The sequence below is a fragment of the Vulpes lagopus genome, chromosome 24 (genome assembly GCF_018345385.1).
Source record: "Vulpes lagopus strain Blue_001 chromosome 24, ASM1834538v1, whole genome shotgun sequence".
Taxonomy (NCBI): domain Eukaryota; kingdom Metazoa; phylum Chordata; class Mammalia; order Carnivora; family Canidae; genus Vulpes; species Vulpes lagopus.
Window position 1 is genome coordinate 11,754,339 of NC_054847.1, and position 19,703 is coordinate 11,774,041.

The 19,703-nt window shown below is 54.4% G+C and overlaps 1 protein-coding gene across 1 annotated transcript; it reads right to left on the minus strand.

Annotated features, from left to right (window-relative positions):
* Window positions 1-3,575: 3,575 nt before the first annotated feature.
* Window positions 3,576-19,331, minus strand: LOC121482030 (5-hydroxytryptamine receptor 5B-like). The gene is given in 5 exon segments (XM_041739778.1): window positions 3,576-4,436; window positions 4,439-4,506; window positions 18,283-18,640; window positions 18,643-18,997; window positions 19,000-19,331. Coding segments are annotated over 5 exon segments (1,107 nt in total). The 5' UTR covers window positions 19,081-19,331; the 3' UTR covers window positions 3,576-4,191.
* Window positions 19,332-19,703: the final 372 nt, after the last annotated feature.

A 19,703-nucleotide genomic window follows, 5' to 3' on the forward strand; every position in this document is an offset into this window, starting at 1 on the left:
CTGCTGGCAGCACAAGATGCATTAGGAGAGCTTCTGTTCTTACAAGTTGCTGGGGAAGGACAAGGTGTCTGGAGCAGCCTTAACCTTTTGAGACCATAAGAAGAGCCATCCTGATACCCTGAGCTTGACTGAAAACATGGGAAGAGCCTGGCTCCCTGAAGGCATGACGAACCTCTTGAACCAAACCACTCACCCCTGTATTTCTTGTTCCATGAGAAAAACAAATCCCTGACAACTCAATCATTCAATCAACAAATACTTGAGGTTCTATTATGGGTTAGGCCCTGGGAATACAGCAGTGAACAAAGCAGACAGAAGAACTTCGATACACTCCAGCAGGGAAGACAGACAAGCAGGGTGGAATGTAAGCTATGAAACATGTTGCTCCAGCCTGCTGAGTAAGGAAGAAGCATGGAGAGTGTCTGGTTTGGTAGTGATCTGCAATTTTATAATGAATAGTTAGGGGCTGCCTTTACATTCTTTACTGGGAACTACCTTGGTTTTCATTCTGGAAACTTCACCAGAGCGCCGGGTAGTTTGCTGGCTACAGATTCTATCCAGGCTTGCCGTAGATGACACCAGAGCATCTGGCTTACAAAGTGTCCCCTGTCCCTAATAGCCTCTTTCACCTCTTACCCACCCTGATTTTCTTTGAATTCTATAAACTGCATGTTACTTTACACGCTTTCATTTTCATCATGTAGAAAACCAGGTATTGGTTCTATGGTTAAAAAACTATGGGTAGTTTCTCTGCATGACTTTAATACTGGTATATTTTTTTAAGATTTTATTTATTTGAGAAAGAGAAAGAGCATGAGTTGGGGGAGTGCCAGGGCAGAGGGAGAAGGGAAGTAGACTCCCTGCTGAGCAGGGAGCCTGATGCAGGGCTTAATCTCAGGACCCTGGGGTCATGACCTGAGCCGAGGGCAGACACTTAACCACCTAACTGAGTGAGCCACCCAGGCGTCTCTCATATTGATATATTTTAAAGATACTGTTCACATGCTTTCAGCTTAATTCCGGTAAGAAATTGTTTTGTATTTTCTAGATTTGTGTGCTTTGTTTCAGAAGTTTGAATCGCTAGTGTTTTTATGATCAAAATCCAGTCTAGAAAAAACTGTCGTTTGTCACTTTAGGATATCTGTGTTCTTAGCATTAAATAAATATAAATAAGCTGATGAGAAGTGAGGGAAATGCCAGGCAGAGGGGGTACTGAGTGTAAAGTCGTTGAGGTAGAAGCAGGCCCAGCAGGTGAGTTTTGAGGAACGTGAAGGGTAGCTGTGTGGGAAACCATTGGAGGGTTTGGAGATTTCAACAGGGATGCCTTGGCCGCTGTGCTGACCGCAGACCTGGGAGACAAGGGCAACAGCAGGGAGCTCAGATAAGAGATGACTGATAATCTAAATGGAAACAGAAGTCTTCTGAGACAGTACTTAGCCTTTTTATACCACACTCTGATTTTTAATGTTCTACCTTTTTCACATATACAGCTCTGAATTATTGGTTGCCATTCTTCACTCCCCCAGAAAGGACACCTTTGTCGTGGCATCCTAGTGGGTGGAGTCCTCTTCCCCATCCCACTACTTTGGGCTTTTGCTTGGTCTGTGGGTTGTTAGCAGACTTGATATGAGCAAAGGTTTGGAAGTGTGCTTGGGTGGTTGGGCTTGCCCACTTGCACACCCGTCTTGATAATAACATACCATGCTGGCCCAAGGAAGTCGAGGGACGCATGGAACAGACCTAGGCCCAAACAAACTGCTGCTTAAAGCCGGACCCAGAAGAGTGCAGCCAGGATCAGTGAGATCCCAGCCAACTCCCAGACATAGCAAGAAATAAGTTTGTTGCTAGCTGTATATCACCCAGATTTTGTAGTAATTATGTACAGTTAGAACATAGCTGACTGGGGCACCTGGATGGCTCTGTTGGTTAACTGTCTGCCTTTGGCTCAGGTCATGATTTTGGGGTCCTAGGATTGAGCCCCACATTGGGCTCCCTGCTCAATGGGGATCCTGCTTCCCCCTCTCCCTCTGCCCCTCCCTGCCAGCCACCCCTGCTCTGTTTCTCTCTCAAATAAATAATTAAAAAAAAAATAGCTAAGACAACCATCAAAGTGATTTCACGATCGATTGTGACCTGAAGTTTAAAAGACACTTCTCTGTACAAACCAGCATTAATGTGGAGGGACCAGGTCAGGGGCCAGAAGATCAGGCTTATAGGGGTGGTACCCACATGTGGCATAAATACACTGGACAGCAATCAGGATCAGAATCCAAATTCCCTTCAGACATACCTGAAGAAACCTGGAGGCCATGTTAAAGGAGAGAAAAGTAGCGTACTTTATCCACTATGCATGACTACATTATAAAATAAAATGATTGGTTAGCCATAGCCATCCTACAGACCTGGAACTTTGTGAAATTGGATTCTGACATGAAGATACTTCAGCAAATGAATCTCAACAGAGAAGAGACTGATTTCTCTTACATCTTTTATGTGAAATGCATGATGTATCATAAGACCATTTCTTGAAGCACCTTCCAATGAAAGAATAAAATTCCAAAAGATGACTTCAAGAAGGCTGTCGTAGGGAGCCAGACCCAGCACCTTTGTGGTGTCCCAGCCTCTAGCCACAAAGGAATAGTTGGACCACATACTCATCCCTGCCTGCCTTCAGAATCCCTCAACAGGGCTGACATGGAACAAAGTTGAGACTGTGGGTGATTTGAGGTTGTACAGGCCTCAATTGCAAAAACACAAAGTTCGGTAAACTGAGGTGGTTTCTAACTCAGTGACAAAATCTGATCTGACTCAGGGCTAGCTAGATATTTTTAAGTCTTTTCTCACAGTATAAATATTCATATATTTTACTGCATGGGTTGAATAGAGACTGTTGCCCCCCAACCGAGCTGGGGGTGTTACCTAATTTATGCAATAGGCACCATATTGTCTTTTAAAAACCAGTTATAAGTTCCAAAGCCCATCTGGCCCCAAAGATTTTGGAAAAGGCAATGTGGACCTCTGTTCCCTGATAAACCCCAAAGTGTAGGTCCTCTATAGTATAAGCTTAAAGAATGTCTACATACCTCAGATATCCAGTCTGAGCCGATGGTGGAGTGGGCTGTCTTGCGTAAATTGAAAAACCTAATCAGTTAGCAACCACCCCTTCTCCAAAATCAGATGGATTGTGGCCAGCATGACTTAGTCCAGGTATCCCCCCTCATCCAGGGCCTTGAGCCCCTATATACCTGGGCCATATTTGGTATTTTCAGGAAGGCCAAGATTCCCTATGGCAGTTGGGAGGTGGTTGTGTCTTAGTTAGCAGTCATCCCTGTTTCAGTGGCATGTGTGTGTGTCTGTGATCAATCATACATATGAATGATTTTGAGCCTGGAAATCAACGCTTCAAAAGTATTTTTATTCCACATACAAGTCCATATGGTGAAGTAGTGGGAACATTTCTCATAGCTGCTCTCCCCTGCACAGAAGCAGAGAAAGGACCCCCTCTCCCTCCCCCCGACCCCCCCCACGCCGCCCCCCCCCATCCTCAACACTGGCCACCTGCACAGTGGAACCACCTAGGGAGCTTTAAAAAGCACTGCTGCCTGGGTTTCTCCCCAAGAAATGGCAATTTAATTGGGCTAAAGAACAGTCTAAGCATCCAGCCCTGTCTCTTCCTGATGAAAAAAAAAAAAAATTGGAGGACTCAATAATATAAATTACCAGACCTCTTCTCTGAAAGTCCTATTCAGTAGACATGGGCTGTACTCGACACTTTTTTTTTTTTTTTTCAAAACCAACGTTTAGATGATTCCCATCTCCCAAGTTGGGATCCACTGCCTTGGAGATCAGGGAAGGTAAGTTGAATCAGGTGGGTACAGGGTGAGGGAAAGGGCCGTTGGGCAAAGGAGACAGCCTCCTGGGTGGGCGCCAAGGCGGGCCCCTGGGACCCTGTGCTGAGGGATCGTCTCAGAAGAGGAAGAGGCTGGGAAACGGGAAGGGCAAGGCAGCCTCGTGCGCCCTCGTGTGCGTCCCAGCCCCAGTCCTGAGCAGCAAGGAGAGCGCCCTCGGGACAGGAGCCTGGCGGGTTAGCGCCTGCCCAGAGCCTCGGGCACCGCTGCTCGCACCAGGGCCCCGGGTCACCGGTCACCGACACTCCTCGCCCGAGGGGCCCCGGGGCCACTCTCCACGCGTCTACCTCTGCTTGCTGAAGAGGCTCCTGAAGGCGTCGTCGTAGTTCTTGTTAAACGCCGTGTAAATCAGGGGGTTGAAGAAGGAGTTGGAGTAGCCGAGCCACAGGAATATGCTTTTCCCGACGGGGGGCAGGCTGCAGGCGCAGAGCGGGCTGATGAGCGCGGCCAGGAAGCAGGGGACCCAGCACAGCGCCAACACGCCGACCAGGAGCCCCACGATCAGCGCGCGCTGCTCCTCCTGCTCCTGCTCGCCCCGCTCACCTGAAAGGCCGCCCCCGGGCCACGCGCCCTGAACACCGCCTCGGCCTCGGGCCGCCTCCTGCACCTTGGAACAAAGGAAACGTGCGATTAGCCCGAAAGCCAGACTGACGCTGCTGGCCGAAGAGCCCCAGGGGGCTGCCCCGGGGCGCCCAGCTCCCCTGCGGCCTCCTTCCAGGCTCGCTTGCTTGGACCCTGGTCCCCCGAAAATGCTGGGCGGCAAGGTCCTGAAACTGGAGGTTAAAATAGGCCCTGAGGCTCTTCTGGGAGTGGCAGTGGCAGGTGATAAGAGGTAAAGGGGGGGAGGCGGGTAAGAGCAGGAGGCCCAGGCCACAGGCCAGACCCGCTGGCCCGGCCTGGGGGAGGCCTCGGGCGGGAACCCAGAGCGCGGGCCCAGCTCGCTTCCACCCGAGATTCGCCGAGCGGCCTCGGGCTGGGGCCAGGACCCCAAAGGAAACGGACCCAGGCACAAAGTTTGCAGCTGGAGAGGCCGCCTGCAAACACCCGGATTGCAGGAAATTCTACAGCTCTCTGCTAAATGCACTCCGTGCGGATTCCGGGGCTCTGTAGTGCCCAGCTTGCAAAGACAACCGCCAGTGCCTTTGTGGGGATAACCCAGACCGTTTAAGGAGCCCCGGCCCAGTGTCCCCCCTGCCACCCCATCCTTTAGCTCCTATCTACCTCTCGGTCTCAGAGGCCACCAGCCCTCTCAGAGTGGCCTTTCTGACCCTCCAAACTCAATCACATCTCCCAGGTTGGTACCACTTTCTCCTCTTCCGTGGCACTTTGTGCGATTATGGCCATTACATCTGCCCCCCCCACCCCACCCCCACCCGGGTCCAAGCTGAACCGGGCACCGACTGCGTCTTCCTCGAACACACGGGCCCAGCAGCAGCGCCTGGTGCCTGGCGGGTACTCAGGAAGCAGCTGCTGAGTTAACATAACATCTGCATTTCCCTTCCTCCCTGGGTGCTGCCGTCCAGGCCAGCCATGGCGGCAGGGGCTGGGGACACACAGGGACACAGGCTCCCAGGCAAGGTGCATTTAGCTAGACATGCCGGGGACAGCCCCTCGGCCGCAGAGCGCTATACGGCCCACAGCACATCGTCCCCTCACACTGTGTCAGGGCGACCAAAGCCCAGCAGCGGAGGAGCCCCGAGGGGGCCAGGATGCTGCAAACCTGGGGTCCCCGCCTCGGCCCCACCTTCAGATTCACTACATCAGCCTGAAAACAGATCGTGGAGGTATGGACAAGACTCCTCTCCTTTCCCAGTACACACCCCCCCCCACCTGGAGAGAGACACCACAAGGCAAGCGATGCCACTAAGACCAAACCGCATTCCCCCCCACCGTCACCCTGCACCCCCCAGAGGCCAGCCAGAGCCCCTGGGATGAGCCCTCCCAAGGTGCGCCGGCCCCCCGCAGGCGGGCGTGAGCCCCTTGTCCCCATTCCCCTTTAGAAGGCACAGTACTGGCCAATTCCCTCATCGCGGGCCACCACACGTGCCATCCTGAACCCCACCCCCCACCCCGTGACTAGTTAGCTGTCCCCTGGGGAGGGAACACTGTTAGCAGAGCAGGAGCAGAAGTGGAAGGGGACGTGCTTGTGTTCCTCCCTCTGGGCTCAGTAATGGGCACTTCCCAGCCACTTCTCTGCTGACCTAACCGGCCTCCCGGGCACTGGAGGCCCTCCCGTGCGTAAGGGAAATTCCAAATCCTTGTTATGCTGCTGTAAAGAAATGGGGTGCATTCAGCTCAAAAGGGCTCCTGGGGGAAGAGAACCAGAAAAAGGCAAATTCACTGATTAAGTTGGCTTAAATACCTGGCCTCCAGCACTGCGGCGGTCAGCAGAATCCAACTCTGCGCCACCAGGGCATGTGTTTGCTAGACCCCTGCGCCCCAGCTCTTTCCACCTGAGCCTGCTATGGCCTGTGCAGAGAGAGAGAGAGAGAGAGAGAGATGCTGGAAGACTGTAGAATCTGAGGGGGGAGGGGCAAGATGGCAGAAGAGTAGGGTCCCCAAGTCACCTGTCCCCACCAAATTACCTTCAAATCATCCTGACGATCTACGAATTGGGCCTGAGATTTAAAGAGAGAACAGCTGGAAGGCTACAGTGAGAAGAGTTCGCGCTTCTACCAAGGTAGGAAGACGGGGAAGACTGTAGAATCTTTCCAGAAACGGCTTTAAAGACTGAGTCAACCTGGCTGGGATGGTCTTGATTTGCAAGGAGACTGACTAGCTTGGCTTTCGTTGTCTGAAGCGTAACATCCAACAGAAAACCAAAAGAGGCTCAGAAGAGCTCCAGAGAAGTTACTATAAGACAGATACTTTACTAAAGTCTTGTAAGGGATGGCTTGAATTCGTTCTCACATCAAACTGTTGAGGTATTATCATCTCCATCTTAGTTTTTTTTTTTTTTTATTTTTTAAAGATTTTACTTATTTATTCATGAGAAACAGAGAGAGAGAGGGAGGCAGAGACACAGGCAGAGGGGGAAGCAGGCTCCATGCAGGGAACCCGATGTAGGACTCGATCCCGAGACTCTAGGACCACGCCCCGGGCCGAAGGCAGGCGATAAACCGCTGAGCCACCCAGGGATCCCCTCATCTCCATTTTAGAGTTGAGAAAACACCTTGAGAAGTTAAATACCTTGTCCAAGATCACCCAGCTGCTTACTGGGTGGAAGAGCTAGAAGTCAAAGGGGAGTATTCTGAACCTGAGACCACACTCTTAATCCCTACCTGTTGTTCTGCACCTTTAGTAAAGGTGACTGACCTGGATGGGTTCCAGTGGAATCTTGTTTCTTTCTTTCTTTCTTTCTTTCTTTCTTTCTTTCTTTCTTTCTTTCTTTCTTTCTTTTTAAAGATTTTATTTATTTGAGAGAGGGAGAGTATGAGTGGGGGGAGGGGCAGAGGGAGAAGAAAAAGCAGACTCCACACTATGCAGGGAGCCCCACCAGGGCTCGACCCCAGGACCCTGAGATCATGACCTGAGCTGAAGGCAGACACGTCACTGAGTGAGCCACCCAGGTGCCCTAGGAGAATCTATTTTAAGGATACTCATGCTTGAGATTTTTTCAGGATGGACGTATATGGCTTCCTGGTGATGTCTAGGGTCTCTGGCTGCAGCTCTGGGACCATCCCTGAGCTTCTCCCTCTTTCCTCTTTGGTCTTCTCTCTCCTCAGCCTCTTTACCCTGACTTTCCGTCTGCACACCTGTCTGAAAACTGATCACTCAGGCTTTAGGGAGCCTCTGACCTCTGGTTAGAACCCCCTAATTGGCAGAGAAGAATGTGGGCTGTTGGATGCACACAATGGTAGGCCCCGGTACTTTTGGGTCTAGCTGTAAAAGGAGTGGTGCTCCGAGTACACAGAAGTTTGGAGACACCAGATGTCATGGCCAAGGTCACACAAGCAGGACAAAGCAGAACCATGGTGCCTGCCTAGTATGTCCATTCCAGGGCTGTAGGGCTTCTCTGGGCCATGCTGGGACGGGACCTAAAAGATGAGCTTGCCTTAACACCTCCATAGAATCTGAGGCCTTTTCATCTAAAGTTGATTAAGGACCAAATCTGCCAGACAATATACGCTTAGACGTTTGTTAGCCACCTACCGTGTGTATGGGGACTCTGTCGTGATGATCTCCCGTCAAGTCCCAATTTGAAATATTCTGTCCCACAATTCCCTGTGCTCTGATGCCAGGGCACAGATTCCGAATCCTTGTTCAGAATATTGTGTCACCACCAACATTCCAAGAGGGCAGGGACCATGACTGGCATGTCCCCTGAAGAGTCCCCCTAGCATGCAGCATCATGTATGGCATATGGTAAAAACTCAGTGCAAATTTGTTGAATTAGAAAATGGGGGATTCCTTTGGATGTCCCTTGCATTTCTGCACATTTTGCTAGCGAAGACACGGACAGCCCCAGGTTTAGACTGGCTTCTCGAGGATGTTTGTAAAGCAAACAATTGGAAAATTGAGATAGTGTCTGCCCTTGGAAAAGCAGGCAGCTTTGCTTGCAACCCATTATAAAGGATTCAGGCTTCCTTTTTTTAAATTATTTTTTATTTTAAAGATTTTATTTATTGATTGATTCATGAGACAGAGAGAGAGAGGGGCAGAGACACAGGCAGAGGGAGAAGCAGGCTCCATGCAGGGAGCCCGATGTGGGACTCGATCCCAGGTCTCCAGGATCACACCCTGGGCCGAAGGCAGTGCTAAACCACTGCCCGGAGTCAGGCTTCCTAAGAGCAGAAGGCAGGCTTACCTATTGTTCAACCCTGGGCAACACAGATTTGAGTTCTCTCATCTAGGAGTTTCTCTGCTGCGAGGCAAATCCATCTGGGTGCTCCAGGTCACTCCCATGGGAGCTTGAGGGAAGGGAAGTTGCACTTCCCAAAGGCACTTTAAGGAGATGACTAACCAAAATAATCCCTCAAAGTGAACAGAAACTGTTTAGCTTGTCTGACAAACTAGATGAGGAAATTTCCTCCACTGCTTCTCATGTGTAAACATGAAGCTCACGTGCCCTGTGTGCCATGAGTAATAAAACCCTCGGACTCTGATTCGGAGTCTCCTGTCTCCTGCCACCCAGAACGCTGTGGCAGGCTGACTTGTTAGCTTGCAAGCAGGGTAAAATCTCCGACCTTCCCAATTCTTGACAGTTGTCTGGTGCATGACAAAGTGGCTCCACCCACTATCTTAGTAAGAACAGCAACCAGGAAGGAAGGAAGCCGAGGCTCAGAGCAGGGTAGTGGTTAGATGGGATTCCAGTCTGAGCCCTCAAGCCTAGGTCTGTAACCGTGAGGAACCTTGTGCTGTGGGCTTACTGTGAGGAGCACAATGAGACACACCACATGGGAGGACGTCCAAAGCATCAATTTCGCATCCCCCTGTCCCTTCGTTCTCCTCCAGTAAAAATTCCAGCTGCCACAGGGAGAACTCACAAACATTCGTAATCCTCTAATGTTGTCAATTAAACATCTTCTTTAAAAAGATTTTATTTATTTATTCATGACAGAGAGACAGAGAGAGACAGACAGGCAGAGGGAGAAGCAGGCTCCATGCAGGGAGCCCGACGTGGGACTCGATCCCGGGTCTCCAGGATCACACCCCAGGCTGAAGGCTGTGTTAAACCGCTGAGCCACCAGGGCTACCCTCAATTAAACATCTTAATAAGAAATAGGAGAGGACACAGAAAGAAGAGGGATGGTCCTAATCACTCGTGGAACAAACATACCAGTCTGCGCTGTGACTCCAGGGGTCAGACATCCAGTATGGCAGCGAGACTGTTTACAAGGCTGGTGGGGTGACCACACTAATCATAGTGACCAACCAAGCCCTACAACATCTGAGAGAGGAGAGAGGACACGGAGAGAGATTTCTGATTGGGGCTGAAGGCAATCCGGATTATTACTCGAATTCCCCGTATCTAACCAGAGCTCGGCAGGTCAGGACCTGAAGAGCTGGGGCTCCAGTCTCTCTGCCCAGGCCTCACTGAGATACCCAAGCTCCATGTTGCACTTCCCAAAGGCACTTTAAGGAGATAACTAACCAAAATAATCCCTCAAAGTGAACAGAAACTGTTTAGCTTGTCTGACAAACTAGATGAGGAAATTTCCTCCACTGCTTCTCATGTGGAAAGAAGAGAAGAGGAAGAGGAAGGGAGGGGAGAGAGGAGGGGAAAGGGGAGGGAAGGGAGGAAAGAGAAGAGAAGGGAAGGAAAGGAAGAGAAGAGAAGAGAGAAAAGAGGAAAGGAAAGAGAAAAGAAGTGAAAAGAAAAGTCCAGAAAGCTTTCTTGTGAAACAACAACAACAACAAAAAAAGCAGGGCTATGCTCAAAAAAAAAAAAAAAAAAAAAACTTTCCCTTCATCGTAATTTTATTCAGAACAGAGAATAGTTTTGCTAAGCTCTTAGGTGCGGTCATAACATAAGGTACAATTGCTACCATTCTTGTCTTTGGAGAACATGAATTTTTATGGGGAGTTTAGTCACCATGGATTGGCTAAAGGTCCACTGGAATTAATGCTGAGAAGGGGAATCCATCTGTATTTTCAGCTATAATATCATCTGACCTGGAGTCATCTCCTCCTTATGAGTGGATGCTAGTGGAAGGGCCTCTGTCGCGGCAGGAGTTCATACCCTGAAATCCCTGGAACCCCCGGCCAGAGATTCGTGGCACAGAGGGTGGAAGGGAGGGAGTAGTGGCAAGAAGGGAGACTTTGCCTTTTGCACGTGTATTGTCCAGACTCAGTATTCTGATTTGCCCCCTTGGGGGCTATGCCCCGATGACTACAGCCCTGCCTCAGAGAGTCACAGTTACTCCTGCACTGTGGGTTCCATCTCCCAGGAGAGCCAGGGGGGAGGAAGGCTCAGCAGCACTCTCCAGAGATGGGCTTCAGGGAGTGCCCTATGCAAATCGGGTGACCACACATCCACGTAACTTTCTGGGCCGCAAGTCCAAAGCTTTCTTTAATTTTCAAGGCATCTGCAACCCACCAAGAGGTTAAGAGCCATGGAGTTCGGATCTCAGTGTTCCACTGAGAAGCTCAATCTTCTCCAAGACCTACACAAATTTGAGGAGTAGCTCCTTGCAAGGTCACCGTGAAGAGACATGGTCCCTGTACCATATTTACCGCCACCCCCTCCCTTTCCCTTTCTCCCCTCCACTCTTCCCTGACAATCCAATCAGAGAGAAGAGAGAAATGGAAGTAGATGTGAAGAGACAGAATGAACGTCACAATGTAAGGAAAATGAAGACGTTTGTGGAGTTGGGGGAAGCCAGGGGCATTTCTGAAGGTGTAGAGAAAATGCTCCTTACCACATCCAAGTACTTCTGGAAACTCTCAGACTCTCAGGTGCCAATCTTAAAAGAATCAAGCCATAAGGGCTCAGTGGTTTGACTCAGGTCACGATCCTGGGGTCCTGGGATCCAGTGCCACACTGGGCTCCCCACAGGGAGCCTGCTTCTCCCTCTGCCTGTGTCTCTGCCTCTCTCTCTCTGTGTCTCAAATAAATAAATAAATAAATCAGATTTTTTTTTTTATTACCACTGATACAATTTGATTCATAAAATGTACTTTCCCAAAGTTAAAATAACCTTGCAGTCTGGCATGGGAATGTGTTTGAGCCCACAGTTCTTTTAATAGATGGAATCAGAACGAGGGTGGTGATTTTCCACCACCCTCTTCCCAACCCCGAGCTCTGACAAACCTGCAAGCCCACCAGCAGCTTAGTCTTTGGGGTGGTCCAGTTGACACCTAAACAGTGGACAAGTGACACAAGACATAAAGGGCTCTGTACAGATGTCAGGTCACTGAATCATATATGTACTGTATGCTTATGACACAAAACTTATTTATGCTAATACAGAGAGCTCAGAGAGGCAAATATTTCATAACATAACATTATCTAACACTCAGATCCAAGTTGTCGCCAGCCCTACAGCTCCACATTACACTTTTATTAGGCCCTTTACCATGTGCAAAGTGCTTTCCCATATACTATTCAGTCTCTCAGGACCATTCAGTGTCTTCTGGACAGACTTCTAGCAGAGCACCTATAAGATTTTACTGAATTTTTAATTCCACAGTTTTGTGGTCTACTAAAATCAATCCCTTGAGAACAGAGATTCTCATGGCTTGCTCATTTTTTTAAACTTCAGAGGCTACCACATCGTCTAACATACAGGTCAGTAACAGTCATGTAATTTTGAACACCATCTGTGTACCTCACAGTGGTGGTTTCATTTACTTTTTGTTTTTTATTTTTTATTTTTTTTTTACAGTGGTGGTTTTAAAATCTGTTCACAAGTTCACTGATACTTTCCCAAAGGTGGATCCTAACCCCCCTTCCCTTGAGGCTGGGCTGGAGCTGGCAACTCACTTCTAGTGAATAGAATAGAGGGGAAGTGAGCTCATGTAACTTCTGAGACCAGGTCATAAAAGGCCCTGAAGTTTCCTCCTTGCTCTGCTCTCCCGGAGGAGCCAGACGCCAGGTTGTGACAACACTCAAGTGGCCCTGAGGAGACCTCCTGCTAAGGGCCACGTGCTTGAGCCATCTTGGAAGCAGAGTCCCCGGCCCAGCCAAGCCTTTGGATGACTGCTGCCCCACCCAACATCCAAGGTCTCTGATGAGACCTTGAGCCCACATGGTCAAAGACATCCCCAAGCCAGACCCACAGAAACTCTGGCTTAATACATGTTTATTGTTTCACAGCACTGATCTTTGGGCTAATCTGTTGTGCAAGCAAAAGGTAAACTCTCCTACCTGGGATGATGAGTAACAGCAGTAAGGGGGAAAAATCATAATTCATTATTTATGACTTACAAGAGGAATTTTTAAAAATAATAAGGAGGCACAGCAGCTTTCACTTATAGTTTACTATTTTATTATTTTATTTTATTTTATTTTATTTATGTATTTATTTTTTGGGGGGGTTTACTATTTTAGAGACTCCATATACACCATGATCTGGTTCACTCGTCACAAGAATATTATGAGGCAGGCGCAGTACTTCCCTTTTACCTACAGGGAAACTCAGACTTAGGTTAAGTCACTCAGTTAGATTGCTAATGAGCGGCACAAAAAGAATTGAAATCCAGGTCTCCTTGCTTCCCAATCCCATGCTCTTAACCAACGTGCCCCCTGTCTCCCACCACATGTTTATTGATTGAGTAAGTGAGAGAATGAAGGGTGCCAACCAGCACTGCGTCATGAGCCCTAGGCATTTTTTTCTCTGTGGGCCCCTTCCTCCATTAAAAAAATATTAAAAATTATATTTTAGGACCATATTATTATGAAGACTAATATAGTCGAGGCTGGCTACATGATTATATATTCATTGCTATCATATTCATTCTTACCCTAATTCTAAAAGAAATTAAAGCTGGGGCAGACCCGGTGGCTCAGCGGTTTAGCGCCACCTTCAGCCCAGGGCCTGATCCTGGAGACCAGGGATCGAGTCCCAGGTCGGGATCCCTGCATGGAGCCTGCTTCTCCCTCTGCCTGTGTCTCTGCCTCTCTCTGTGTCTCTCATGAATAAATAAATAAAATCTTAGAAAAAAAAAAGAAATTAAAACTGAACAATTTCCACGGGCCCCTAAAAGTAGTGTGCTTACTGTGACCAATGAATAATTAGACCTTGCTCTCAACTTGGGCACAGCAGTCAAACAACTGGAAGGAATAAACTTTTTGACGTCACATTCTAAAAACCCAAATACATCATCTCCATTGATTTTGCTTTTTTCATCTTCTAAATAGCAAAGGGCATGGGGCAGTAGGCAACAATCACACCCCATGGGGGTTGCTTGGTGGGGGCCAGAACATACTCTGCATGTGGCAGTCGGTCTAGAGAGCTGAGAGGAAGGAATGAACCCCACCTCCCGAGAGAACGTGGGGGTGCCTCCGTGCTCAGCTGTGGTCAGCTCTCCTGGGAAGGTCAGAGTTCACGTGCAGAGAATCAGGACCCTGCGCCCATGCCTCACCTTGCCTGGAGCACAGCTGCCTCACTCCTGTGAAGGTGAGGTGCCTGTGGGCAGTGGATCAGTGCTCAGCAGTTACGTCCCTGGGGACGGCGTGGAGGAGTGACCAAGTAAAGAACGGGGACCTCAGCTTCTCCACTTGATAACTCTGTGGTCTTAACTGAACTCACTTTGCGGCCACTGAGTTCTATCCCCTGGAAAATGAGGGCTGGTGGCAAAGACAGTGCTCATCAAATAATCCATGTGCTTCCCTGGATTTGAGAGCCAGCGGCTGGCCCATGGGCCCAGGGCAAGGCAGCTAAAGGCTGCTGTATTGCCATCCGTCTCTTCCCCTCACTCCGCAACCTCGGAAGCCAGTCGTTCAAGACCACGTAGCTGGAAGGGGGCAAGTGGTCCACGAAGCTGGAAGGGGGCAAGTGGTCCGCATCCTTGAGTTGCTGCTTGGCTCTGCAGGAGGGCTATGGGACCCCCAGTGAGCTTTGAGAGGGAGACAAGTGGCCCCTTTGGCGGTCATTTGTGGCTGAGCACAGCTTAGCTTATCCTGACTGGTAGAGATAATAGGGCCAACCTGGCGGGGTCGTAGAGATGAAATGAGAAGAATGAATGTAAAGCATCAGTGTCTGGAGGGAGGGGGTCACTTGGCAGACGCTGGTTTCTGGCTCTACTTTCAAAAATTGCATTTTTGCCCCAGAGAATTAAATCACTCCGCAGGAACTATTGCTGCTCTCCTTCTGATAACATCTCAGTGTTGGGACCTAGCCACGAAGTGCAAAACGGGTGAAGGATGTACACAGCCCCATTACCGGAGTCTTCAGACTTCATAAATGCTCCTATTGCCCAGAGAAAGCAGTACAGATATGTTGCAGGACCCAGATTTAACTCATTTTCCCTAGAGTGCAGGAAACAGCAGATGGGAAGGAGGTGAGGTGAGGAGGGGGAAGGTGTGGGCGGGGGAGGAGGGAGGAGAGGAGGTGGGAAGGTAGAGTCCGGGCATATTATTTTAAAGTTCTGTTTGGGTGTCTTGTGGCCAGAAAGCTCGGAGATGCGGACTCAGCAGCATTTGGGTGGGAGCCGGCTGAAGGCTGAAGAAGCAGGATGCTCCCCAACACCGTCACACCTAGTCTCAGAATCATGTGGCCCAAGAGTCCCAGCCAGGGCTTGGACTGACACTGTGTAGTAGGGAAGAGAATTTGCAGCCCCGAAGCGGGGAGAGGGCTCGCCTCGAGGTCCCACTGTCCCCAAGTGGAAGGTCCCAACACTGGCCCTGCCTCCCAGAGTTGTCTCCTCACCCATGGCCACCCGGATTGGCCAGGCTCCTGTTCCCTCATTTCTTCTCGGTATCAGCGGCCTGAATGGGGTCCCGCCAACGTGACACCAGGCTGAAGTTTGCCAAGCCTGTCCGACATCCACCCTCCAGGATTCTCTCGGTGCACACTGGATGGATGGAGCTAGTAAAAGCCAACCCGACCTCCGCATTCAGAAAAGCTATAACCACCCCAGGCATTTCCGAGGGACCTTTCAAAGAACATCATTAATTCTGAATAAAGCTCTCCCCTACCAACACTTTCCAACTATAGTCTTGACATTCCTGTTTTATGCTACAAAATCCCTCTGCCATTTAATGAAGAGGGAAAAAGCCTGCTTTTTTAAAAGGCATATGTTTGGGAAGCCTACATATCTGAGTTAACTTTCCAAAATTAAAACTAACAACAGAAAAGTTACTGTCTCCTTCTCCCCGCCCCCTCCCTCCGGCTGTCCTTCCTCCTTGGACGGGGCACACTGGTCCCCTCTCCCCCTCATCCTTGGTTTCACTTCCCGAAGTTTCCCTTATCCCTGACCAACTACAGTCCGGAAGCAGATGGCCCTGATCATCCAGATCAGCAGTAGCCTCACGCTACACCAGGGTGCCTGTGTCGTCGCCTCACTTCATGTCCCCACGTGGGCCTCTTATCATCTCACTGCATCACCGGAGGAGGGGTGAGTACAGTAAATTATGTTGAGATAGAGCCCACATTCACATAATTCTTATTGGAGTATATTGTTAGAATTGTTCCATTTTGTTATTAGGTACATTGTTAATCTCTGTGCCTGATTTTTAAATTTAAGTCTACCTTAGGTACGTTTGTATAGGTAAAACAATATAGACGGCTGCGCGCCGTCCGCAGTTTCAGGCATCCCCTGGGAGTCTTGGAAGTAGCCCTATAGACAAAGTGCAACCACTCTATTGTATTTGGGAAGTGGCAATAAGTCCTGTTATTACTCTCCAGGACCTGCGCCCTGACCACCCCCTTCCCCAAAGGGGAAAGTTTGGGGCTTCCAGGGTGGGAGGGAGCGGACAGGTGTTAGGGCCTGGCCAAAAGGCAGAAAGCTCCAGTTCTAAATACAGTCAGAGAAGTTCTGCCAAATGTGCCTTCCTCCCTTTCATCCATTTCCAGGATTCTGTTGCGGCGGATTGCCCCGGGGACACCCTGTTGATCTCTACTCCAGCCACCCCGGGGTGCCAGGCACTGCGCTGGTGCCTCACACTCTTCATCTCCTGTGATCCTTCCTCCCCAAGGGCCCTATGAGCCAGGAATGAACTGGCTTAAAGATGTGGAAAAGAGATGAAGCAGCTGCCCCCAAAGTCCCGAGCTGGGATTTGAACCCACAGCTCTACCTGGTTCCAAAGTCGCTAGAGGAAAGCACTGAAGTTGAGGTAGGGCGAGCAAAGAGACTCCTGAGTTCTACTTCTCGCTTCCCTCTTTGGCAGGCGGCTGGCCGACCCAGCTTCTGGACTGCAGAGGATGGGGCAGGTGCGGCGGACGCGGGAGGGACAGCCCCGTGCTCCTCTGCGCGCCCCAGGCCCTCTGCCGTCGGCACAGCTGCAGGCCTCGCAGGGATACGAGCACTCCCGCGGGGAGCGACAGGGCCGCTGCTCCTCAGCCCTCACGCTGCGCAGACGCGCTGCCCGCAGCCCCCCGCAGCCCCCCGCAGCCCCCTGCAGCCGCCGGACGGGAGCCAGCGCCCCCGCCAGCCCCACGCGGCGCCTGGAGAACCTCCTCTCCGCGCGCCGGTGCGCGGGCAGTGATGCGCCCCTCGGTGCGCGCTCCAGCAGAGCGGCGGGGCCCGGCCCCACTTTGAGCGCCCGAGGCAGTGACGCGCCCCCGGGGTGCGCGCTCCAGCAGAGCGGAGGACAATTCCCCGTGCGCTCCCGGGCGCGCCCCATGCGCGCAGGCTTCCGCCGCCAACTCTCCGCGCGGCCCGGCTGCCTCCTCCCCCGGCAGCCCCCCGGCAGCCCCCCGGCACCCCCTCTTCCCCTGGCAGCCCCCCCCCGGCACTCCCCCCTCCCCCGGCACCCCCCCTCCCCCGGCAGCCCCCCCTCCGGCACCCCCTCCTCCCCCGGCAGCCCCCCTCCCCCGGCGCCCCCCCCCTCCCCCGGCAGCCCCCCTCCCCCGGCAGCCTACCCCGGCACCCCCTCCTCCCCCGGCAGCCCCCCTCCCCCGGCAGCCTCCCCCGGCACCCCCCCTCCCCCGGCACCCCCCCTCCCTCGGCATCCCCTCCTCCCCCGGCAGCCCCCCCCTCCCCCGGCACCCCCACCGGCACCCCCTCCTCCCCCGGCAGCCCCCCTCCGGCACCCCCTCCTCCCCCGGCACCCCCCCTCCCTCGGCACCCCCTCCTCCCCGGCACCCCCCCTCCCCCGGCACCCCCCCTCCCCCGGCACCCCCTCCTCCCCCGGCAGCCCCACCTCCCCCGGCACCCCCCCCGGCACCCCCTCCTCCCCCGGCACCCCCCCTCCCTCGGCACCCCCTCCTCCCCGGCACCCCCCCTCCCCCGGCACCCCCCCTCCCCCGGCACCCCCTCCTCCCCCGGCAGCCCCACCTCCCCCGGCACCCCCCCCGGCACCCCCTCCTCCCCCGGCACCCCCTCCTCCCCTGGCAGCCCCCCCCGCCGGCAGCTCCCCCTCCCCCGGCAGCTCCCCCTCCCCCGGCACCCCCTCCTCCCCCGGCACCCCCCCTCCCCCGGCACCCCCCCTCCCCCGGCACCCCCTCCTCCCCCGGCACCCCCTCCTCCCCTGGCAGCCCCCCCCGCCGGCAGCTCCCCCCCTCCGGCACCCCCTCCTCCCCCGGCACCCCCTCCTCCCCCGGCACCCCCCCCTCCCCCGGCACCCCCCCCCCTCCGGCACCCCCTCCTCCCCCGGCACCCCCCCTCCCCCGGCAGCCCCTCCTCCCCCGGCACCCCCCCCCCCTCCGGCACCCCCTCCTCCCCCGGCACCCCCCCTCCCCCGGCACCCCCCCTCCCCCGGCACCCCCTCCTCCCCCGGCACCCCCCCTCCCCCGGCAGCCCCCCCAGTCCCCTTCCCCCGTTGGGCCGCCCGCCCCTCACCTGCACGGCGGCGGGCAGCGGCAGCACGGCCCTGCGGCGGCGGCCGAAGCGGAACTTGGCCGCCTTGTAGATCTTCCAGTAGACGAAGAGCACCACGCCGAGCGGCAGGTAGAAGGCGCCGCAGGTGGAGAAGACGGCGTGGGAGGGCTCCTGGCTCACCTGGCAGCGCTGGCGCCGCGCGTCGTACGCCTCGCCCCCGCCGAGGAGCAGCGGCGCCAGGGCGATGAGCGCCGAGAGCGCCCAGGTGAGCGCGATCAGGAGCGCCGAGGCGCGGCGGCGGGCGCGCGGCGTGTACCGCAGGTGGCGCGTGCCGGTCCAGTAGCGGTCCGGGGCGGTGGCCGCCAGCTCCAGATGCTGGCGGTGCAGCACAGCACGTCGCAGGGGGTCCACGCCCGGCACAGGCTCCGGCCCAGCCGCCAGCGCCGCCCGGCCGACAGCTCGCTCACCAGGCTCCGCGGCATCACCGGCGCCGCCACGAGCGCGTCCGACACGGCCGTCGAGGCCACCGAGGTATGCGGCACGCGGTGGAAGGCGCGGACGCGCAGGATGGTGAGCAGAACCCGCAGGTCCCACAGGAGGGTGGCCGCGATCAGCAGCACCAGCAGCGTCACCACCAGCACCGCGAGCACGGACAAAGGCGGCTCGCGGCCCGGCAGGGCGACCCCGCCGGGGCCGGGGCCGGGGCCGGGGCCGGGGCCGGGGCCGGGGCTCGGCCGCTGCTGCAGGCCTCGGGTCCCGGGGCGAGCGCGACGCCGGCGGCGGCCACCGAGACGTTAGCGGCTTCCATGGCGCGCGGGACGCGGCTCCCCGCAGGGGACACACAGGCTCCTGCGCCCCGGCGGGCCCTGGAGGGCAGACAGCGGTCCGGGCCGCAGGCCCCCTTTGGCTCCTCTGCCGGGAGCGCCCGTGGAGGGAGAAAAGACAGTGGGACCCTCGGGAGTCCGCCGGGCTCGGCGCGCCAGCCCCTCCCACCTCTCCGCGCCGTCCCCGGGCAACCGGCTGTCACCCGCCGCCGATCCCCGAGCGTCCGCGCGCGGGGCGGGCTGCGGAGTGGCCCCCACCCACGGCGGGCTGCTCCGGGGCGGGGGGCGCGGGCTGCACTGGGGAGGGGGCGGGCTGCACTGGGGAGGCGGGCGGCACCGGGGATGGGGTCAGGAGGCTGCACGGGGGGGACGGGCTGCACTGGGGCGGGCTGCACCGGGGGAGGGGGCGGGCTGCACCGGGGCGGGCTGCACCGGGAGAGGGGGCGGGCGGCACTGGGGAGGGGGGCGGCACCGGGGATGGGGTCAGGAGGCTGCACCGGGGGGACGGGCTGCACCGGGGCGGGCTGCACCGGGGGAGGGGGCGGGCGGCACTGGGGAGGCGGGCGGCACCAGGGATGGGGTCAGGAGGCTGCACGGGGGGGACGGG